The 22,303-nt window shown below is 40.1% G+C and overlaps 1 protein-coding gene across 2 annotated transcripts in view; it reads right to left on the reverse strand.

The window, feature by feature from the left end:
* Window positions 1–291: 291 nt before the first annotated feature.
* Window positions 292–22,303, reverse strand: part of CRYL1 (crystallin lambda 1) — a 55,947-nt gene continuing 33,935 nt past the window's right edge. For both annotated transcript variants that reach the window (XM_072134275.1, XM_072134276.1), the window contains 5 exons: window positions 15,683–15,844; window positions 9,807–10,001; window positions 6,556–6,661; window positions 3,327–3,433; window positions 292–759 (listed from right to left, as the gene is read on the reverse strand). In XM_072134275.1, the coding sequence (XP_071990376.1) occupies window positions 646–759; window positions 3,327–3,433; window positions 6,556–6,661; window positions 9,807–10,001; window positions 15,683–15,844 (684 nt within the window). In that variant the 3' untranslated portion in view covers window positions 292–645. The remainder of the gene's footprint in view (window positions 760–3,326; window positions 3,434–6,555; window positions 6,662–9,806; window positions 10,002–15,682; window positions 15,845–22,303) is intronic.

Here is a 22,303-nt window from a genome sequence, read left to right on the forward strand (position 1 = left end):
TCAGTCAATGTACAAAAGTTGTTGTGCAACCCCCCTTCCCCCCCCCCAAAAAAAAAAAACTAGAGAAAAGAGTCAGATTTTTTTTTTGGGTTATTTTTACATTCTGTCTTAATGGAATCTTTGCCAGTGAAGACACCCTTTAAGTATTTTTGGAGATTGGTCCATTTGTATAAGCCAATATTATACAGGAATGTCATGTAAATAATTTGCATTATGCCTGATTTTCAGTGTGAATCTAAGACATACAGTATGGAATCATAAAAACCTAAGTTGTAATAAATGGGTTCATAATTTTACTAGATTTACTTTTGTCCTATCCTCTGGCTTCTACCATCACTCCAGTCTATTTTTGCATACAGAAGCTCAGAGGGGACATAACGTAGATAATATTCACTACAACCACAAACTGCAGCCGAAGGCTATAAAACGGGAGGACATTATTTCTGAGTTTCCGTTTACCAATGGGAGACATCAGTGGAAGTTGCCAAAATTATTTTTATATCATCTAGGGCCCATACAACAACAAAAAAATTATGAACCCAGACAAATACTTTCTTTTTTATGCTTTTTTGGCAGTCAATGTATGTTTTCGAGCTAAAGGGTTGGCCATGTACTGAACAACATTGTGACCCATTGCAATGTAAATCAATTCTTTTTAGTTTCTTTCTTCAGCTTGGCAAGGTGACTCAGACACACATCTCTCCATTCTCTCCGTGTCTTGAGCTGATCAGGTTTATCAGTCTGCTCTTCCCAGAATGCCTACAAAATATGAAACATGGATTGAATCATCTCTTGTTAAGTGGCTTTCAATAGATATAGCCCAAGCCTCTTGACTGTATCATACAACGTGGAAATGATGCATGAGTAGCTACACGTCCAGCAGAATGACACAACAACCTGGGCAACATTTCATCTGTATCAACAGCTCAAGGCTGGTAGGAAAAGTTCCTACAAAATTTACATGATTGTTAAACACGAACATATACTTGCAGGGAGCTGGTGAATTCCAATGAATCTGGTCTGACATGTGTTGACAAGACCAAAAGTCATCATCAGATTTACCAGGTATTAACATACTGAATAATGAACACTAGCGTAAATCAAGACATTTGAGGTGCCACTTCATTATGCTTTGTACTCTGCAGGGTGCGTTCACACATTCAGTTTTTCAGATGCAGTTTTTGATGTCCAAACCAGGACTGAAGTGAAAAAAAAAAAGGAAAAGCAACTTCTTGCAATGATATCTTCGTGTAAACACACCTGCACAATTTGTAAAATGCAAAGATTGAAATTCTCCATAAAATCCTGCAAAAAATACAGTATTTACAGGAAAAACAGATTTGTGTGGTTTTAGCTACATTTGGTATCGGAATGTCCCTGCAGAAATTCCGTAGAATTTTTGCTTTATGTGATCTGGATGTTTTCCAACTAAATTTTTAGGGAAAATGTCACTAAAATGTGATGCAGATTTTTAATTGCATAGATCTAAACTTATTTTGTAGTTTTGACATTTTTTGATTAGAAAAAGCCTTATTACTTATAGTAGGTGTACACCTTCTTTGAATTGATATGACACTGGTTTGTGGTCTACATTTAAAGAAGAGAAAACCTGAATATACCCTTTAATTTCAAGCTGAATCCATGTTGATCAGTGGGGCCAGAGGATAATTTAAATGAAACCTTTCACCAGGAATGTGATTTTTAGCAGGTGACAAGTTCCAATAGCCTATGCGGTGCCTTTGTGAGCATTCTGAACCATTTCAGTAGTTTATAGTAGTTTATATTACATTACCTGGCTCCTTTCCAGCAACATGTTGCGAGTCCCGGGGTGGGACATGTTATATTTCATCTTTGCCACAACCTTTTGCTGCAAAGGTTTTGGGATGGGTTGTGCATTCCTGCGTTATAACAACTTTTGTGGTCACATAGGAAAGGGCTTTGGCACCTCCATAAACTACTCTAGAAGGTCCTTTAAACTTCATTGAGGCTTGGAGGGGAGATAGTTAAGATATCTGATGAAGCTTGCCATGTATCAGAAGAATACTGTGGTACAAAGCATAGTCACCATACAAGAACTCTTACTGTCATGTCTCTCTTTATAATTCCCCTTTAAACTTTAACATTTATTCACAACGACATACGTGCGCAGGTGCCAGATTTTATGTTTGACAACTTACGAGAAGCTGAGATCTTTTGCTTCTCATCCACCCATGAACATTATTGGCAGCTTCCCGTTTAACACCTGGGATTATTGTAGCTAAATGTGTGAACTTGTGCTGTCGTATTGCACAGGAAAGAAAATAATGTGGTCATTTCATTTTACTTTTTGAGGCCCTCGCAAAAAAAAAACCTATAAAATCGCGGTGTATACTTCAGAATATGGAGATTTTCAGATGGCACCATTTAGGGGGCACATTTAACGTTTTATTTATATTTTATAAATTTTTAAAATATTTTTACATTATGTCTTTTTGATGTTTGGGTAGTTTTATTAGATTTTTATGTAATCCTACAGTTTTTGGTTACATTGTACTACTTTAACAAATATCTGTTTTCAGAAATATTCCTTACTTTTTTTAAGGTCACCATACACGGAGTGTTTTATTTTGAAGGGTAAGTTGTTTTTATTGGTATGATATTATTTCATTTTTGTTGGGTTTTGTTGTCCATTTCATACATTTTTATGACCTTAACATGCAGCTAAAATCATATTTGTATTAGTTTGTATTTGAACTGAACTAGTAAAAGGGATTTTCCAGCAATTCTTGGGGGTAAAAAAAAAAAAAAGGTAATAACCCTGTTCCGATTCCTGCACTTCTGTTCTTCAGCACCTGCACCCTCCAGAAATGGGTCATGGGACCTGCTTTGGCCAATCCATGGCCCTCTAAGGAACCAGGAGTCAAAACAATTTTTTTAATTTTGCAACTCACTCCTGCAGCACCTAAGGGGTTTACCAGAATGCTTAGAAAAGCTATAAAGCTATTCATAGGCCATCAATCATCCACCCGGCTGCCCCGAAACCACCACCAATCAGCTGTTTGAAGAGATTATTTACACACCTCAGCAACACTGGCTATTCATGCTTAGTATTGCTCATTCACATAAATGGGACAGCGGTGTAAATTGGCCAAAATGCAAAAGATTGTGTCGTTACTGACCTGTGAAGTGGAAGTGGCACTAATAAGCCACTAACTACACTCATTATCAACAAGGGAACAAATACCCAACTTACTGAAGTCTTGTCAATTTTTCCATTGGACTGTGCAGGCAACTAGATACAATTGTACATCTTGTACATCTACACAAAGAAAACACTGTATACATACCTGGTCAATTTTCTCTGCAACTTCACCCGAAAAAGTCGGAACTGGTCCAAAAGTTGCCAAGACTCGTCGTATACCTTCTCCATAGCGTTCACAGTAGCTTTTAAAGCCTGAAACATTTCATAATTCGTGACATTCATTTTAAATAAATAATATCCTACAAAAGTCCAAACTGTACATCAATACGGGGCGGCGATACTGCTTAAAGCAATGCCTGGTCCTTACTGCAAGTTATGGACAGCACAATTATATAGCATTTTGAATGCATGTAAAAAAGAAGTTCTTCAGATCTTCAATTATTCAGAGGACACAGCTCCGATGCAGAACTTTTTTCCATAGTTACAGACTACAAACTGCCTAAATGTAGTCCTGCACTTATCCATCTCTTTTTTTCGATAGATTAACAATTGGGTGATATTAGTTACTTATAATGACTACAAGATTTGTTGATAGTCTGTGCCATTAGTTTGGCACTCAATACACTAATTAGGTTTATCTACTGTCAACTCAGAGATCCTGGGCTGGAGCAGAAACCCTGGCACCATCAACCTGACCACAGAGCTGTTTGTAATATTAGTATATTAGGTCCAAGAGCTACAGCACTGATTTGGGAATAGTGGGGTAAGAGAAAAAATAAACAGCTGCCCCTGAGCCAGTGGAGTGGAATGTAAAGTTTTCGAGGTTGTGAAGGGTTCTCTTAAAGAAATAAATCCTGCAGTATGATTGTCAGTGATTCTTAGTTACATGAATGAAAAGCTGTGGGAAGTTGTACCTGGATCACAGACAACATCAGCGCTGGGCTCTGTTCACACTACTATCATGTTCTACTATTAGGAGATATTCTGCAGCTAATCTTGCCAAAATAAAGGACAGATTCTTCCCTCTCCGAGTGCTGAATAGACCATAATAATGTAGCTCAGATGTCTGTCTCACCAGAGTCTGGTGCTCTCATTGTCTTATTCGTCTTTAGTATTCAGTCCAATTTAGCTTTTAACCAAAAGGTCCCATAGGATGTACAGGAGTTTCTCACTAGGTCAACTTACAACGTAGCGGTCAAAGAGCAGCTTGCAGCATGGCAGACAAAATGACACCACAATGATGACAATATATAATCCAGATCTGAACAAATATCGACTGGTAACTAGTGATGAGCGAACCCGTTAAAATTTGACAGGTGCAGACACATGACTGTCAAAGCAACTAACAAGTTGCTAGAGGCATTTAAATGATTGCAGAAGAGTGACGCCATTTTGGGGTGGGTCGTCAATCCCACTTAGTTCATCAAGTAATGATGATTCTCCCCAAAATGACGGCACCCTGTGGCAAACCTGCAGCAATTGTGGGCATTAACAGTCTGTGGCTTGTGCCGAATTTTGTTGTTCGGGTGCGCTCAATGCTATTGGTGACATTCTTTCTACCTTAGTGGATTTATTGGTTGCCCTATAGCTCTTCAAAGTTCAGGTATGATTACATTTTACATAGACTGTTCCACGCAGTGAATTATAAAGCTGTGCTGTCCGTTCTAAGCAAATGGAATACAATTTATTATCAGTAGTATGAATATGAATTTATTTAGGAGAATATAAGGAGGATACAGTAATTGCACTGTCCTACCAGCAAGCAAAGGTGGTACTGTCCATGTGTATCTGCGCTGATGCATCACGGAATTGACAGCAGAATACAGAGGGCAAGAAAGCAGAGCGGTGAAAGCATGTAGCCTTTACCTCAGTTCTGTGTTATAAACTAACAATTACTACATATGGCTCAGAGGAAAAACTAAAACATTTTATGTGAATGTATGCTTTAAAGAGTGATTTTTTTGTATATAAGATTTACTGCAAACCTTGCTGTCAGCAATTGAACAAGAAATTATTCTTCTCAGTTATATGGTGTAAGCAGGGTCGGCTCCTGGTTTTAGTAGGCCCCTTGTGGACAGAGCCTTTGTAGGCCCCTTTGCAGTGAACTTGTGTAGTGGCATTAAAAATTCAGAAATGAAAACAATCTCCTGTTCCCTAGTTTATCATACCAAACAGCCCACTCATGGTTATTTTATATAAAGCCGCCCTCGCCCCTATGGATTCATTAAATACAGCCACTCCCAGCCCATGGATTCCTTATCTACAGCCATATGTGCCCCCCCCCCCCCCAGGAGCCCTGGCACTTGCCCAGGTGCGCTAAGTGCTGGTGCCGGCCCTGGGTGTATGTGCTACACCTGATCTACAGGGTACATCAAAAGTCCCAACGCACTTTTTTTTTCAGAAATTACATGGAAAATGGCATACTGTATCGGCTATAGGAAGTAAGGGGTAAGGGGGCCTTCTCTTTCAGGCCATGCCAAAACAAAAAAGGCCATCCTTAAAGCTGTCATACTGGATCAAGGACGAGCTCTTCCACCTGGAAGGTGGTCATGTAGTTTATCACAGGGTTGTCTCAATCTATTGCTGCAATCAGATTGGAACCAACTCTTGTGGGTTGAACAATATCAACATAGAGATTCTCATGCTCTGTGTTCAGCATCGTGGACAACACGTGAGATAGTTGTTCATGACAGGAAACATTCCCAGTTATTGTTGCATCTTCCTGTATTGACTTTTTAACCGCAAGAGATATTACAAATCAGATTGTTTAAATTGTAAATCTGGTCTTCTAAGATACGCTACATCTTCATATTCCCATTTGAAAAACATGCCCTTGATCCAATATGGGGGTGTTCAAGATGGCGGCCATGTTCTGGTTCGCCTACAAGATAGGTCCCTTACCTATTACTTGCTGGGTTACTCCGATATGTAATTTTCCCCTTTTGACTCTGAAAAGAAGGAAGTCTTTGGAGTTTTGACTCACCTTGTACACGCAGGATGGGCTTACACAGTAACATAAAAAATACAGACAGCACAGGGAATGCTATTAACATCTATTAAATATGGGATAATTAATCTTACTCATATTTTATGGAAAGGCAGAGACCTATTGCCTAAGAAACAGTCAAGTAAACATACCTACAATCATACACTGTAAAATAGGTTCATAATACTTTGGTTTTTTTTTTACTGTGGGTGGAGGTAAGCAAGTAAATCTTCATATCTGGGTATAATGAAGTTAATGCAGTAGCAAAATCCTGTATAATAACGCTGCCTGTGTGTAATGAGAGGTATTAACCACTCAATGACGTTACATGTGCAGTACTGAGTGCTTTGTACTATATGCTTCAGCTCTATTAAAACAATAATCTTACCTTCTGCATTGAGATGTGCAGTTTCCAGGGGTCCAAGAAAAGCGTATCTCATTCCAAGACCTTCAGACATGACTGTGTCCACATCTCTCGGTGATATCACCCCATCCTGTTTCAAAAGTCACAGATTTATAGAAATTATATTACACTACATATTTTGGGTAACTATGAATTTTGTATAAATTTATGCCGTTTTATGTCATTAAAGTTTTGGCCATACAAAACTGAAGACTGTATTCGTTATTGGCCCGGGAGATCTGTGTAATCATAAGTGGTTGGGCCTCTCTCCAGGGCCCTTACCTAATACTGTAAACCTGTCTGCAGATTTACATGGTCGAAACATCTAAAAGATGGAACCTGGTTTTAACTGGTTACATGATCCGATAGTCTCTGAAATGATGAGTTTGAAGGGAACCTGTCATTAGAGAAGAGGGAGGAGCTGTACAGGAGCACAAAGGTGGGGGCTGGGAGCTGAGGAGTCTGCAGCACAGACAAGTCACAAGTTGTTGTTTGAAATGCATCCAAACCAAAACCCAACCCCTGTGATGATTTTGTTGGCATTTTTAATGGTTTCAGTACATTATAGAAATATAAAAGATATTACCCTACTCCCTGCCCCATCCAGTGAGTCACTCCAAGCGGTCGTGGTTAGTTGGGAGAGTAACCCAGGAAAAGAGGTAGAGAAGGGGATAAGGGAGTAGGAGGGGTGGATAGTTTGAGGAGATGGGGACTCAGGCCTCCAAGTGACCGCCCCATCCCCTTCATGACTTGTTGGATGGTGCTGGCAGGGAGTCAAGTACAGGCAGTCCCCGGGTTACATACAAGATAGGGTCTGTAGGTTTGTTCTTAAGTTGAATTTGTATGTAAGTCGGAACTGTATATTTTATCATTGTAATCTCAGCCAGAACTGTTTTGGTCTCTGTGACAATTGGATTTTAAAAATGTTGGGTTGTCATAAGAATCAGGATTAACACTAAAGCTTCATTACAGACGCCTGTGATAACTGTTATAGCTGTTTATTGTAGCCTAGGACTAAAGTACAATAAATTACCAATATCCAGAGGTCCGTTTGTAACTAGGGGTTGTATGTAAGCAGGGGCGTAACTACAGCGGTAGCAGCCATAGCGGCTGCTATGGGGCCCACAGTACCAGAGGGCCCCAGCATCCGACCTAACACACTAAAGAATGGTGAAAGTGCACATTGTACATCATAATATGTACATAACAGTGAAATCATCTACAATACACAGCTGATTTGGGAACTGTACGAGGAGGAGACAGCAGGACTAGGAATCTCTCAACTCTAGCTTCCTGCTGTCTGCCTCCACCATGTGGTCTGTAGTCCCTGAGACACATTTTTGTCCTTAACCACCATGGGATAAGAAGACTACCTGGCAAAGGGGCCTCATTCAGAAGTCTGCTGTGGGGCCCAGGTTCTCCTAGTTATGCCCCTGTATGTAAGTCGAGTGTTCTTAAGTAGGGGACCGCCTGTAATGTCTAATCTACTTTTATAAAATGTACTGTAACTATTCAGAATGCCTACAAAGGCATTTTTCAGATCATCATTGCAGAGGCTATTGGAAAACTGTCACCAGCTAAAATTTAAATTCCTGGTGACAGGTTCCCATTAAGATCCAGATAAGGACAGAAACATCATGCAAATTAGATCTACACATTGCCCAGAGATTTACATTAATTGCACAATGAACACTTATGTTCCAAGTGATTAATTTTAAGAGGGGCTTCATATTGTATGAGGAGGGTATAAATAGCATTGTTTTGTGGGTCATCATATTGTGTGAAGGAGCTGAGGTTGGGGTGTGGTAAGAAAGTAATCTTACTACGTAGGAGCACTAAAGGGGCACATAGACTGAGTGCCACGCAAAGAGGATAGTAGGAAAGTATTTGATGCCAGATGGGACTTCACAGCATGAGAACACTATATCAGTATTATTAGCGTGTGTTCATTTCATTGACCAATGTTGGACATTCCACAGGTTTTCCTTCTTTTCCTTTTGCACGGGAAGGTTTACAAACAAGTCATAACAGAGAAAAGCAATGATTCATCTACATAATCATCCATGGGAGGAAGTAGCATATTCGCAATGTCATGCCAATATTTATCTGGAAATTTATGAATATATTTCAGCATAAGCAAGATTCTTTTTTGGAAAGTTTTTGGAAAAGATTAAATAAGAATATCTATGTATCTGTAAGTGCATGCACGAACAGAACAATTTACAATACAGGCAGGCCGGGTTACGTACAAGATAGGGTCCGTAGGTTTGTTCTTAAGTTGAATTTATATGTAAGTCGAAACTGTATATTTTATAATTGTAGTTCCAGACAATTTTTTTTTTGCTCAAGTGACAATTGGAGTTTCAAAATTTTTTGCTGTAATGGGACCAAGGATTCTCAATAAAGCTTCACTACAGACACCTTACAACTGATCATTGCAGTCTGGGACTATAGTAACATCCAGAGACTTCACCAGAGGTCACATGGGGCAGAGGGGTCCATCTGTAACTATCGGTCGTCTGTAAGTCGGGTGTCCTTAAGTAGGGGACCGCCTGTAATCATAATAATAGTCGCCACTTCTACTATAACAAAGACTGGATGATGCACAAGTAAATGGGAGAGACCAGTTCTACAACCCCGACCACCCAATCACAATCTCTACATGTAATATTTAAGTTTGAACACACCTTTTTTTTCATACAGTCTTTCAAAATCCATAATTTTTCCTTTTTTCCATCAATGTAGCATTGAGCATAGTTTTTACCCAGTCAAATTACGTTTTTCAGTAGCTCTATTTTGTGTAAATATATAATGTAAATTGAATATATGATATGATTGAAAATATTTTATTATTCTTGAATAACATTTACTTTTTAAAAAATTTATAGGCATGTGAGAGCTTGTTTTTTGTGGAACAAGCTATAGCTTTCATTTGTACAATTTTAGGGAACATATGAATTTTATAATCATATTATACTACCATTTTACAATTCATTTTGTCCCAACGCATTTAGAGGGTCATTTTTTTCTTTATTTTTCAACTAAGCTATAGTAGAGTTTGCATGAAAGGCTTTTTTTATTTACATTTTTTTACATTTTTTATTTTAATTTTGTATGTCTTTGCCTGTGATGACATTTTACTTTATATACACGATTTCTTATAGCTTCTACATCAGCACAGTACAATACACAATGTTACATCATACACTACTATGTCTACTGTGCACATACTGTACCTGGACAAGTCTCCATGCCTCGCTAATCACAGCGTACTGGAGTCGATTCAACACAAACCCATCCGTCTCCTTCATTAATTTTACAGGTGACTGACCAATTTTCTTCATGAGAGTGTACGTTTTTTCCACTGTGACTTGTTCTGTTTGTGGGTGGGGAACCAATTCAACCAAGGGAACATAATATGGTGGATTCACCTATTAAGTAGTAAGAGAGACAAGTTATAGCTTCCAAAGTCAGCGAGCCATATTCATTACACCAGTTCTGACAAAGTCACTAGAGGATCCTCTGCTAGGTCCAAGCCCTGCCATGATGATAAAAAAAACTCCAAAATGAAGACAACCCTATGAAGATGCGCCTTTGTAGCAAATGTGAACAGATGTGTTGATTCATAATAAACCTATTAAACCTTGTTAATAGTATGATCTCTGTGTACAACACCAAGGATTACAATGGAATTTGAAGTATATATTCTGTATGGAAGGAGAGTGGGGCCTGAGAATCATATTCTCTGGTTGGCTATCTTTTGAGACTACTAGGTGCCCCAAAGCCCTGATGGGATCCTTAAAGCCACGGACCAAATCTTAATCAGAAAACAATAAAAACTTTCACAATCTTGAATCACTGCAATATTTACTGCTATAATGGTTTTCTCTTCATATTGATAGTTCTGTTTCATATCATCAAATACTGTAATGATATGTCCTTTTATGTCCTGATACTGTGCCTGATAAAGAGACCAGTGTAGTCGCCAAAGTTTGCAATTATCATATAGTTTTTAGTTATCCAATAAAAAGCAAAAAGTACAAGGAAAGTGGAGGACCAATATAAAACTTAGCTTTTAATGCAAAATATCCTTAAAAATGTTGAATATAAAAATAGACGTGTCAGTTACCAGTGTTCATGAGGATGATGCCGTATGATGGGTGTAGGCACCAATTTTCTGGGTATATGTGGTTCTGCAGAGGTTATCCCATCGCGGGATGCCGATTGTCATGCAGAAAAGATACCGTCTGTGATAATGTATCGATGCTTACAGAAGATGTGTGGTGCGGAAACTCCGAAAGAAAGAGACAATGGTAAGAAGGGGTGGGGGTGGGGCACTCAAGGGTGTAGAGTGCGGGGTACCCTATAAGACCCTAGTATTGAAGATGAGTGGTCCCTATCCGACCCTTCGAACCTCGCCACGGAGCCGCAGCCCTAGATGGCTGCCGCCCCGTCTGGAACCTGTCCCTACCAACGGCCCTCTGACCCTAATCCAGGGGAGGGGGGAAGGGGGTGTCCAGAAATGAGTCTCTTGTGATGCAACAAGTACCCAACCTATCTAGAGGGAAAAGATAGATGTGTCCTCTATTAGGAAAATGGTGGGTATTAATGACAATAGGCAGGTAAAAAATGTGTGGCTGCAGGGTCACATCTGGTCTTGAGAACCCTACATGTCATGTTTCACCTCTTCAATTGGGCTCATCAGGGGCAAAAGGAGACCTGGTGGAGAGAGTCACAAAGGAGAAGTTTGTAATAACCTTCCACAGTGAGACTAACAAACCTGCATGCTACAGCATATATAAGTATATGTATTATCTTACCAGAATAACCTGCTTCAAAAGCCTATATAGATGTCTCGGCTGAAGACAGCAGAATGGTATCGAATAATCTGTGGGCGGAGTGCATCAAGAAATTTTTAGAGAAAGATGAACCATAGTTGTACTAGTGGTGGTTACAAACAGACAAATGAAGTCTGTAAGATTAATCTTACCTTGAGATAAATTAGGGCAGTGGCCGGATCAAGAGGGTCCGTTCCAGAGAATGGCTGGCATGGACCATAGGTGCCTGGACTTAAAAACGCCAGATGCTGCGCTTAGCGTCCGGAGTGGTGCCCAAGATGTCAATGGGACACATGAGGCATAATGGAGCACTGGTGAGTGAGAGGCCCGGCCTTTTATTGAGGGGAAGCGTCATAGCCACGCCCCTAAGGGGCGGGATCTGTGTGCCTAGTTTGGGCCACAGAAAGATGGCGCCCAGAGCGGACATGCGCAGTACGGGCGCAGGGGAAAACCGCGACGAAACTGGCGCAGTACGTCGCGGCGTGCGCCCAATTGGGCGCACTGCCGCCCCAGGATGCGTCAATTCATGCGCATCATCTCCTCTAGGGAGAAATCCAGGAATATAGGCGGGCAGTGAGGGGCACAGGTGAGTGACCCTTATAAGGCCAGAAATTGGCTGCAGAGAGGACTTAGTGTACAGGTATCTTATAAAACAGGATTTAAAAAGATACAATTGGGAACATATTTAGAATCAAAATCAAAAAATGAAAGAATGATAGTCACATAGAATGGGACTGGTACAACCATAAGTCAGCATGTGTAACCCATTGGGAGATAGTGCTAGTATGGGTAGATCTTTTTGAAGAAAGTACTGGGATGGGTACACCTATTGATGTGGACCAAGGTGGATCAGATGTAGCAGGCAAAGCTGAGTTGCTCATTTAAGCCCGAGGGGGACATAGTTTTAAGGCGGTAAATCCATTGGGTCTCCTTCTGCAGGAGGATACGATCCCAGTCCCCGCCTCTAGGTGGAGGGTCCACAAGGTCAATTCCAATGAAGGTGAGTCCCTTGGTGTCACCGTGGTGTACTTCCATCATGTGTCTCGAAAGAGGTTTATCTCTCCCTGAAGGTCTTACCGATATATTCCTTCCCGCATGGGCATGTTGCCCGGTAGATGACACCTCTAGAGTGGCAGTTGATGAACCTACGGAGGTTGTAGGAAACGCCTGTCACGTTGCTGGTAAAGCTACGTGCACTTTGAACTACGTTGCAGGCTATGCAGCCACTACACCGAAAACATCCTTTGATCTCCCTGCTAAGCCAAGATGTAGGGGCAGCCGGCCGAGTGTAGTGGCTGTGGACTAACCTGTCCCTGATATTCCGACCGCGTCTAAATGTGATACTCGGGGTATCGGGTAAGGAGGTAAGATCAGGGTCCATCCTGAGGATGTGCCAATGTTTTGATAGCACCTCCCTGACGTGATTCGAGGCGCTATCATAGGTGCCTATGAGACGGATAAGTCTCATGTGAATGAGTCCTCCTGGGGTTTGACCTTGGGGACCAGGAGACTGGCACGGTTGGTGGTGAGTGCCCGTTGATAGGCTTGGCGCAGAATGTAATCAGGATATCCGCGGTTGCGGAAGCGGGTCCTTAGGTCATTGGCTTGGTGTTGAAATTCGTGTGGAGTTGAACAGTTCCTGCGGATCCTCAGGTATTGCCCGAATGGGATACCCCTTTTAAGAGCTGGGGGATGATGAGATTCCCAGCGCAAAAGGGAGTTTGTGGCAGTGGGCTTACGGAAGATTGTGGTCTGTAGGTCGCCTGATACTGATTTGGTAATTTGGACGTCAAGAAAGGGAAGACAGGAGGGGTGAATTTCATATGTAAAGCGCAGGCCTATATTATTGTGATTGAGGTCCTGTACCAATTCAACAAATGCCTCCCTACTCCCTTCCCAGATGATAAAGACATCGTCAATGTACCTAGCCCAAAGGCTAGCGAACCCAATGCCGCGTGCCTGAGCGTCGTCGTTAAAGACGCATGTGTGTTCCCACCAGCCCAGGAACAAGTTGGCATAGCTGGGGGCGCAAGCGCTCCCCATAGCTGTGCCCCTGAGCTGGTGGAATAAACGACTATTAGAGATGAAGAAATTATGCGTCAACGAGAACTCAAGTACAGGCGGTCCCCTACTTAAGGACACCCGACTTACAGACAACCCATAGTTACAGACGGACCCCTCTGCCCACTGTGACCTCTGGTGAAGCTCTCTGGATGCTTTACTATAGTCCCAGACTGCAATGATCAGCTGTAAGATGCCTGTAATGAAGCTTTATTGATAATTCTTGGTCCAATTACACCAAAAATTTTGAAACTCCAATTGTCACTGGGGCAAAAGAAAAAAAATTGTCTAGAACTTCCATTATAAAATATACAGTTCCGACTTACATACAAATTCAACTTAAGAACAAACCTCCAGACCCTATCTTGTATGTAACCCGGGGACTGCCTGTAGTTGTAAAACAAACTCATTATGCATCTGGAACTGTGTCCCCCTACCGTCCAAAAAGAATTTGACGGCCTTAAGGCCAAGTTCGTGCGGAATTGAGGTGTACAATGCTTCTACATCAATACTGGTGAGAAGACAGTGAGGAGAAATATTGAGGCCATCAATTCTCCTTAGAAGCTCAGTGGTATCGCGGGTATAGGAGGGGAGTGCAGTGACAAACGGGGCCAGAATTTTGTCAATATTAACCCCTAGGTGGTCACACAAGGATTGGACCCCTGAGACTATGGGTCGGCCCTTAAGGGGAGATGTGCCCTTATGGATTTTGGGTAACCCATAGAATGTTGCGGTCCTGGGGTTTTTGGGAAAAAGAAATGAAAACTCATCTTTGGAGATAAGTTTCTTATCAAGTGCTGGGTTCAAGATGTCCCTTAGTTCCTTGAGGTAACGTTCTGTTGGGTCTGCTGAAAGGATGGCGTAACTCTTCTTGTCTCTAAGTAGGGCATCGCACATCTCTTGGTAATCCTCCGTCTGCATTACCACAATGTTGCCGCCTTTATCCGACGGTTTTATCGAGATCGAGGAGTCCCGTTCTAATGACGATAGAGCTGCTAGTTCATCCTTATTGCAATTAAAGTGCGTAGTGCTGACATCAATCCTTTCTAGATCCTCTAGGACCAGTTTGGCAAATACGTCAATGCTGTTAACATCGCTCAGTGGTGGGAATTTGGTGCTTTTGTTCTGTAGAGATGTAAAGGGACCCAAGCCCTCTGCATTGGGGTTGGGTTCTGCTAGATCATACAGGAGTCTGACATCAGGTAGGATGTCCACTGGAATTTGTAGTTCACGACTCTCTTTTCTATCCTTTACAGCAAAGTATTTTCGCCATCGCAATTTGCGTAGAAATAAATGAATGTCCTTGTGCCAACAGAACGGGTCAAATTTATTGACTGGTACAAATGACAGACCCTTTCTAAGAATCGAAAGTTCCTGTGAGGTTAGTGATCTAGTGGAGAGATTGACAATTAGGGATTCTTCGGTCTGCCCCTCTGGTTGCGGTTTCGAAGGGGGTAAACTGGACCCTGGGCTAAAAAGCAACAACAACATACAAGTGTTGGACTGGAGTTTCTTGAGCCCCCCAGATCATTATATTTTTGGGGCTCTCCTTTAATCAACTTCTGAAAAATACACTTGAGTAGCCTCCAAATTGGATTGTCTTTTGTTGTACTCTAGGGTCCATTATTGGGTTATAGCCTAGGAAGATTGTTTTAAAGCTCTGGTGGGCCAGTCCAACACGGACGGCGGAGGACTCTCGATCTTTATCTGTCTATGCTTTGAATAGAATTTATGACCTAACATTCAGTATTTCCTTGACACTTTTAAAATGCAAGACTTAATTAAATGAGATTGTTATAGGTTATAATTAACCTACATCTCAAGCACAATAACACAGAAAAATTAGGGACGCCAAACGGCAGGTTTTTCTTTTGCTTGTTCATCTTGGAAACTACAAAGTTGCAATAAATGCTTACATAACTGTGTCGAACAGTGATCAGCTGGCTAGTTTCCCAAAATATAAGAAAACATTTTCTAAAAATTTAGAAAGCTTTCACTAGATGGACAAATTAAACCATACTGTGTTGGTTCGGGAAGGTTTAGATCGCCTTCTACCTAATATAAGGCAGTAGATAAAAAGCTGAATTAAATACCCCATGATCCCATAGCTCTCTGGCTCCTAGACACACTATTAAAATAAATGAAACCATTTAAATATATGTAAAAAATCACAGGGATTATCTACTGTACTACTCAAAATGTTTGGGACTTACAGGATGTGCTACGATGCAGTTCTTGACATGTCGGAGTCCATTAAACATTTTTGTGGGTGAGAGGCAAGACGTCGAGCTACTTATTATGGCTGAATCGTTGACGTAACGATCTATGTCAGAAAATATCTTCAGCTTTAATTCCAGATTTTCTGGGACGCATTCCTAAAAACAATAAAAAACATAATCACCAGAAGCTCAATTATTTTTATTAGATGAACCTTCAAGTCCTGGTACAGAGATTTTTCTCAGACATATGCAATATGAAGTGGTACTATAATAAAATGAAGACATGATATTGCTAAAGCAAGTGAAATTAAGTTACAGGTTTGGTAAAGCAATATAAAAAGTGGTGCCAAAAATTTTACATCCGGTTCATATAATGTACCTGTGATTAAATTATTGATCCTCTCAGTTGCATTTGCTTCATTGATGCTCAAAAACATTTAGGTTCCTGATGTTGTTACCTAGTCTGTTCAGATATTGATATCATCCAACAACTCTTTTTTAAAATCTACCTAAACTTTCATTATTTTCCATATGACAATAAACTCTACTTGGAAATATTTCATAGGACCTTTTAATCCTTAGCCCTAAATGAAAAACCCAGTTACAGAAGGACATTTAATTTTATTAATGGTGATAAATTACTTGTTCATATAATTCTCTAATCAATTGTCAGTAGTTTTCATTGGAGCATGGATTTGTCCAGATCTCACCATCTCTTGTCAAATATTGCTGGTATGGTTACCCATACATGCATACATATTGGATGAACAGCAGTTATATACGGGTCCGAGCAAAGTGCAGTAACGGCCAGGCCGGATGGCAAACGAGAACAAAGTGTACATACTCTGCTCCTGCATTGCAACTGTAGGTATGGACTTTGGTAACACTGTCTGGCTGGAAGCGCTGGGGGTATCCAATTTAGCCAATAAGTGGCCATTTGGGACCATAAGATGGGTCTTCCTTTTGAGTTACAAGTGACCTTACACGGTCCAAGGATGCCACAGATTGGCCAAAGCTGGTCACAAAGCCCCTCGGCACATCATGCTGAAGGTGCCAGAGACAAAGTTTCAGAGCATAGCGGGAACCAGAAGCTGGAGCTCAGCAAGTACTCTTTGTTTATTTTTGGTACCATCTAACCATCTGCTTTGTGCATCCATTTTTTTGTAGGATGGTCCAGAATAATGAAAGGAGTTGTCCAATTTCAGAAAATAAATGTAATTTTTTTGTATAACAATTACCTAGTACACTTATGCAATCAATTCCTCGTAGTTTTTTACAGGTCTTCTTGCGGTTATTCTATGGGAAGCTACATTGTTTACTCCCTGTGTAATAAAAACTGCCCCCTGGTCATGTGATGTCACACAGGTGCAGGACTCATAAAATCAGAGTAATCCGAGCTGTGTGATATAACCAGCCATGTACCTGTGTAACATCACATGACCAGATATATATCAAGCTGTGCACCTGTCTAACATCACATGACCAGATATATAACAAGCCGTGCACCTGTGTAAAATCGCATGACTAGATATGTAATGAGCCGTGCACCTGTGTGACAACAGAAAGAAATTGATGAAGCATCCTGTAGAATTACATCAAGAAGAGATCGAGAAAATTTTCATTGTAAAAAAAATGACATGATTGTGGAAACAGGACAAGCCCTTCAGCCTATTACTAGTTGTCCGGCTTTTTCAATTTTGCTTTCGCACTACCAATGGAAAAGTGTTCTCAAGTATAAAATCATATAATATGTATCCTTAACACATTGGTTTACTTTAGAAGGAAGTTGCTGTAAATCAATTTTGTAAAACCCTAAGAAAGAAATCTGAGAATTCTCACTAGACAGTACTTCAGGCGGTCACCTACTTAAAGACATCCGACTTACAGACGACCCCTAGTTACAGACAGACCCCTCTGCCCACTGTGACCTTTGGTGAAGTCTCTGGATGTTACTATAGTCCCAGACTGCAATGATCAGCTGTAAGTTGTCTGTTATGAAGCTTTATTGATAATCCTTGGTCCCGTTACAGCAAAAAATTTTGAAACTCTCATTGTCACTGGAGCAAAAAAAAATTTTTTGTCTAGATCTACAATGATAAAATATACAGTTTCGACTTATGTACAAATTCAACTTTAGAACAAACCTAAAGAACCCATCTTGTATGTAACCTGGGGACTGCCTGTATACCGTTTCTCTTCAAGGCCTGTAGTCGGCGAGTGTAAACTGCTTCTATCCGAATGGTCAAGGGGCTCATCAAAAGAATCATCTATGCAAAGTCATAAAAGAAATCCAAAGAAAGGGCCTATTGTGTGAGCGAATAGTGAAAGGCAATGCTCCGCAGCTTGGATCATATGCAGACCAGAAGTAAGAAACTCAAGGTTGAAAGAAACCCAAGCAGCCCTGATTATCCAGGATGCATGAATGGGCTGTTTGCTGAAAGGTTCATTTACACAGGTATAATTGTTGTGTACTTTTGGATGACTCCAACCTGTTTTGTCAGGCACAAAAATCACCCATCCCGATCAGGGGCACCATGTCCTTACTGACTATGCGAGTCTTGTACTGTACGGAGAACGTCATGACCTGCTGCTTAACTTCAGAAAGAGTAGACAAGACCAAGACTATTCTCTGTCTTCTGGGAAAATTCATGACACAAAAAGAAATGAAATACAAGGATTTTCCATGTGAAATGATAAAACATAAAATAATTAACAAAACAATTGGTCAGCTTCAGCATGCCATTTCAGCTATAATATACCTTTTTGAAAAATAAATTATCCCCTTAAAAATGTATTCCCCTTGAATATTTACTTGGCTACTACCATATTAACAGAATTTTATCTTTAGAATTTTTCATAGTATCATAATTTAAACAGTTGAAAGAAGGCACTTGTCCATCAAGTTCAACCAAGGAAGGGAAGGGATTGCATGAGGAAGGGATTTAGGGGAAACAATTCTATATAACATAACGATCAATGTTATTTGGGTGTAAAAAGGCACCTAGACCGTTCTTGAAGCTCTCTGCTGTCCCTGCTGTGACCAGCACCTGAGCTCTGCTATTCCACAGATTGACAGTTCTCATAGTAAAAAAACCCTGTCGCCTCTGGTGATTAAACCTTGATTTCTCCAGACCGAGACAGTCTTTTGATTTGATTTAATCTGAATCAACTTACCACCATATTTTATGTATGGACCATTTATATATTTATATAAATTAATCATGTCCCCTCGTAATTTTTGGTTTGGTCATTCACAGGGCGGTGTATGACACTGCATATAAGTATTTTTTCATTTATGTTATTTTATAACTTCAATTTAAGACACATAAAGATGTAAAAAAAAATCTGACAAAGCACTTGTGTAATATGTGATAAGACAGGATGAGGTAATCTTTGATGTCTAGCTACATAAAATGTAATACTAAAGCACAACATACATACAAGTAGTGGACTATAATACATGCGGTTTGGGCGGTTTCCCGGGGGGCCGAAACCTTCAAGAGGGTCCATGGCCACCCAAACCACACATCAAATTTAATATTCAGAAGGACCTTCAGCCAAATGTGAATGTCATGTGGTTAGTCAGCCTCACCTAACAAGAGGTCAAGCCATTTTGAAGGAAGTCTTTTGGTACCTTTAATAAGGTAGCATGTGAGGGACAATTTGAGCCCATATTAATGAACACATAAGAAATAAACCCCCTTATAAACACCCTATTAACTTTTTTGAGGTCAACTCCTATCTCTGTTTTGTCCTTTTACAATTTTTAAAATATACAATATGTACAATATGGAGAGAATCCAAATTAAATTTAGAGGCCTTCCTTAAAAGCGAAATTTTACTAAAGGTGAAACTCAGTTTAGTTTTACAAGATGAGAATTTTGTGTATCTGTGAGATTATACATGGATTATCGTGGCTGCCAGGAAGATTAGATTGGGCACCAGAAGCTTGTCTTTTCACAAAGGAGTGATCACGTCTATAAAAACTGACAGGTCTATCAACACCAATGTCTAATATTTATTCTAGATAAAAGAGAAAAACTCAAATGTTTAAAACAAGATTAAAGGTTCCATGTTTATAGTCAAAAAATGTTTGGATTTAACAAGTGAAGACATTTACTTATCAGGTGAAGGCTCTTTGGCCATCTCCAATTAATATGGGTGCATGCAATAAAATGTCCAAATATGTGACATAGTGAGTAAACAAGCCTCTCTGTTTATATCCCGTGACTAGTGATTACCAAGCATAGAGAACTGGATATACCTTATTAAAAGGGGATGTCTCCTGAAAACCACCCTTTACTTTATAAATAATTACCGCTTTTGGCCATCATTGAGAAAGGGTTAAATCGCTAGTTACAAAAAGCTGCTCTAATCCTGTGGACTTGATGATCCTTAGGAGTCCATCATAAAGTAACAATTGTATATACCATATATACAGGGGTGGATTAAGAATGCCATGGACTACATCGTACCGGAATCAAGCTTTTGGGGGAATGGAGGATGTGTCTTTTCTGTCTGCCTTCAATCTGGGGTTTCAGGATCTTCAAAAGGTCCTGAAATGGCACTTGTGTACAAGTGTATTAAGAGCAGGAACAGATGTATGAGAATTTCAAGGTCCTTCTTACAATAAAATTTGGTTGGTGGTTAGGGTGACCATGAGCCCCCTAGAAGGCTTGGTGCTCAGGCTACCACCCAAACCACCCATATTATAATCCATTACTGCATCTATATGAGAACACAAAAAACAGAATTCTCTTTCCCGAATACAGGTGGTCCCCGGGTTACGTACGATATTCTGTAAGTTTGTTCTTAAGTTGAATTTGTATGCAAGTCGGAACTGTATATTTATAATTGTAACCCCTGCCAAATGTTTTTTTGATTTCTGTGACAATTGGATTTTAAAAAATGTTGGATTCTTATAAGAACCAGGATTACTAATAAATCTTAATTGCAGACACCATTGATAATTATTAGAGCGGTTTATTGTAGCCCACGGCTAAAGTACAGTAAGTTACCAACATCCACAGGTCTGTTTGTAACTAGGGGTCGTCTGTAAGTCGAGAGTTCTTAATTAGGGGAACACCTGTATTCCTAGAACTCCTTGGTTGAACTTAATGGAAATAAACTGCTCCCGAGAATAAAAGGATTCCATCAATATTTAACACTGGGGACAATCAGGATGCACATTAGATGGTCAGTCCATGATTCCATCTAATGTGTCTGGGGACTTCAGCATCTGCCATGTAGTGAAATTGTGTGCATCACCATACAATACAAGTTCTGTCCACCACAAACTGGAGCAGGACTTGCAGCCAGATAAACAGCTTGAGTTCACCAGAATGGACGCTGCACCAACATAGCTGCTTTTTATTCTGGCTCCATAAGGGGTCCTGAAGAACCATATGGACAAATCTAAAACCTTTAATGAGGTGCAACATACAACTACATTACAATATTTTCAAAGCTACATGATGAGGGCTCACAAGCTGAATACAGCTGAGAAATCTGAACCCTGATGGTTCAAAAATCCTAGGAGGACAGGAAAAAAAAAAAAAAAATGGATTATTTCGCTATAAAGTATATCAAGTTAGGGATGTCAGAATATGGTGATGCACAGAAGTTTAAAACAATATGTGAATGATGTATCTCTTATATTGTACGTACTGACCCAAAAAATTAAAGTGAATGTGTCATTTGGACCGAAGCCTGTAAGACAATGGAACTGCATTTTTTTTGTCAATTCTACCACTTTTGGAATTTTTCCGGCTTCCCGTGACATTTCATCCTAACTAGGAAGTATAATTGGTACCGCAGATAACAACCATCATATGTTTCTCTAAACTAAAAAGGTTTAAAAAAGTTATAGCTTTGGAAACAAAGTGAAAAATGGAAATGTAAAAAAAAAGAAAAAGGACCGGGAGTGGATTTATTGAAACATAAAAACAGGAGACGTAGAATAATCATTCAAATACTTTAACTTTTATGATTCAATTCTTTTTTTTGTTTAACCCCTTAACAATGCGCAATCTAACAGTAGGTCACAGGTGCCGTTAAGGGGATATGGAGAGAGCCCACGGGCATATTGTTAAGTTTTATTGCGTCCCTATGAAAACAGTAATACCCGGCAGTGAACCCCCATAATGGAAAATAGTGCTCAAATGTCTCTTGTACACAAGGTTTTAAAGGGGTATTCCGGGAATATGAACGTCTGATACAAAAACCCATGATGCTATAAATAAATGAATGTAACAAAACTTAATGTCATTTGTCACAAATTGGAGCTTAAATAGTTTGATTTTAGGATTCACTAAATTTTATGGCCTCTCAAAGTTATCACCAGGATGGCTGCCACTGGAAACTACAAGTCCCAAGATCCTTTAGTTCTCAGTAACTCCTCCTCCTCTCTCTTATGCTCTGCTCCCAGTGATGATCTAACAGGTTTTCTTGCTCTGTTACCATAGTAATGATGTGTAACTGCCATCACTACAACACTGGCCATACTGGATGCACTGCAACCAACCGACTACAGCCAAACATAGTGGTGATCACATGACCTGCCCAGGCAGGTGCAGGACATGTGATGTGGACAGCGGCCATCTTCTGTCCTGTGTA

This window comes from Engystomops pustulosus, chromosome 2, assembly GCF_040894005.1.
Source record: "Engystomops pustulosus chromosome 2, aEngPut4.maternal, whole genome shotgun sequence".
In the NCBI taxonomy this organism is placed as follows: Eukaryota; Metazoa; Chordata; class Amphibia; order Anura; family Leptodactylidae; genus Engystomops; species Engystomops pustulosus.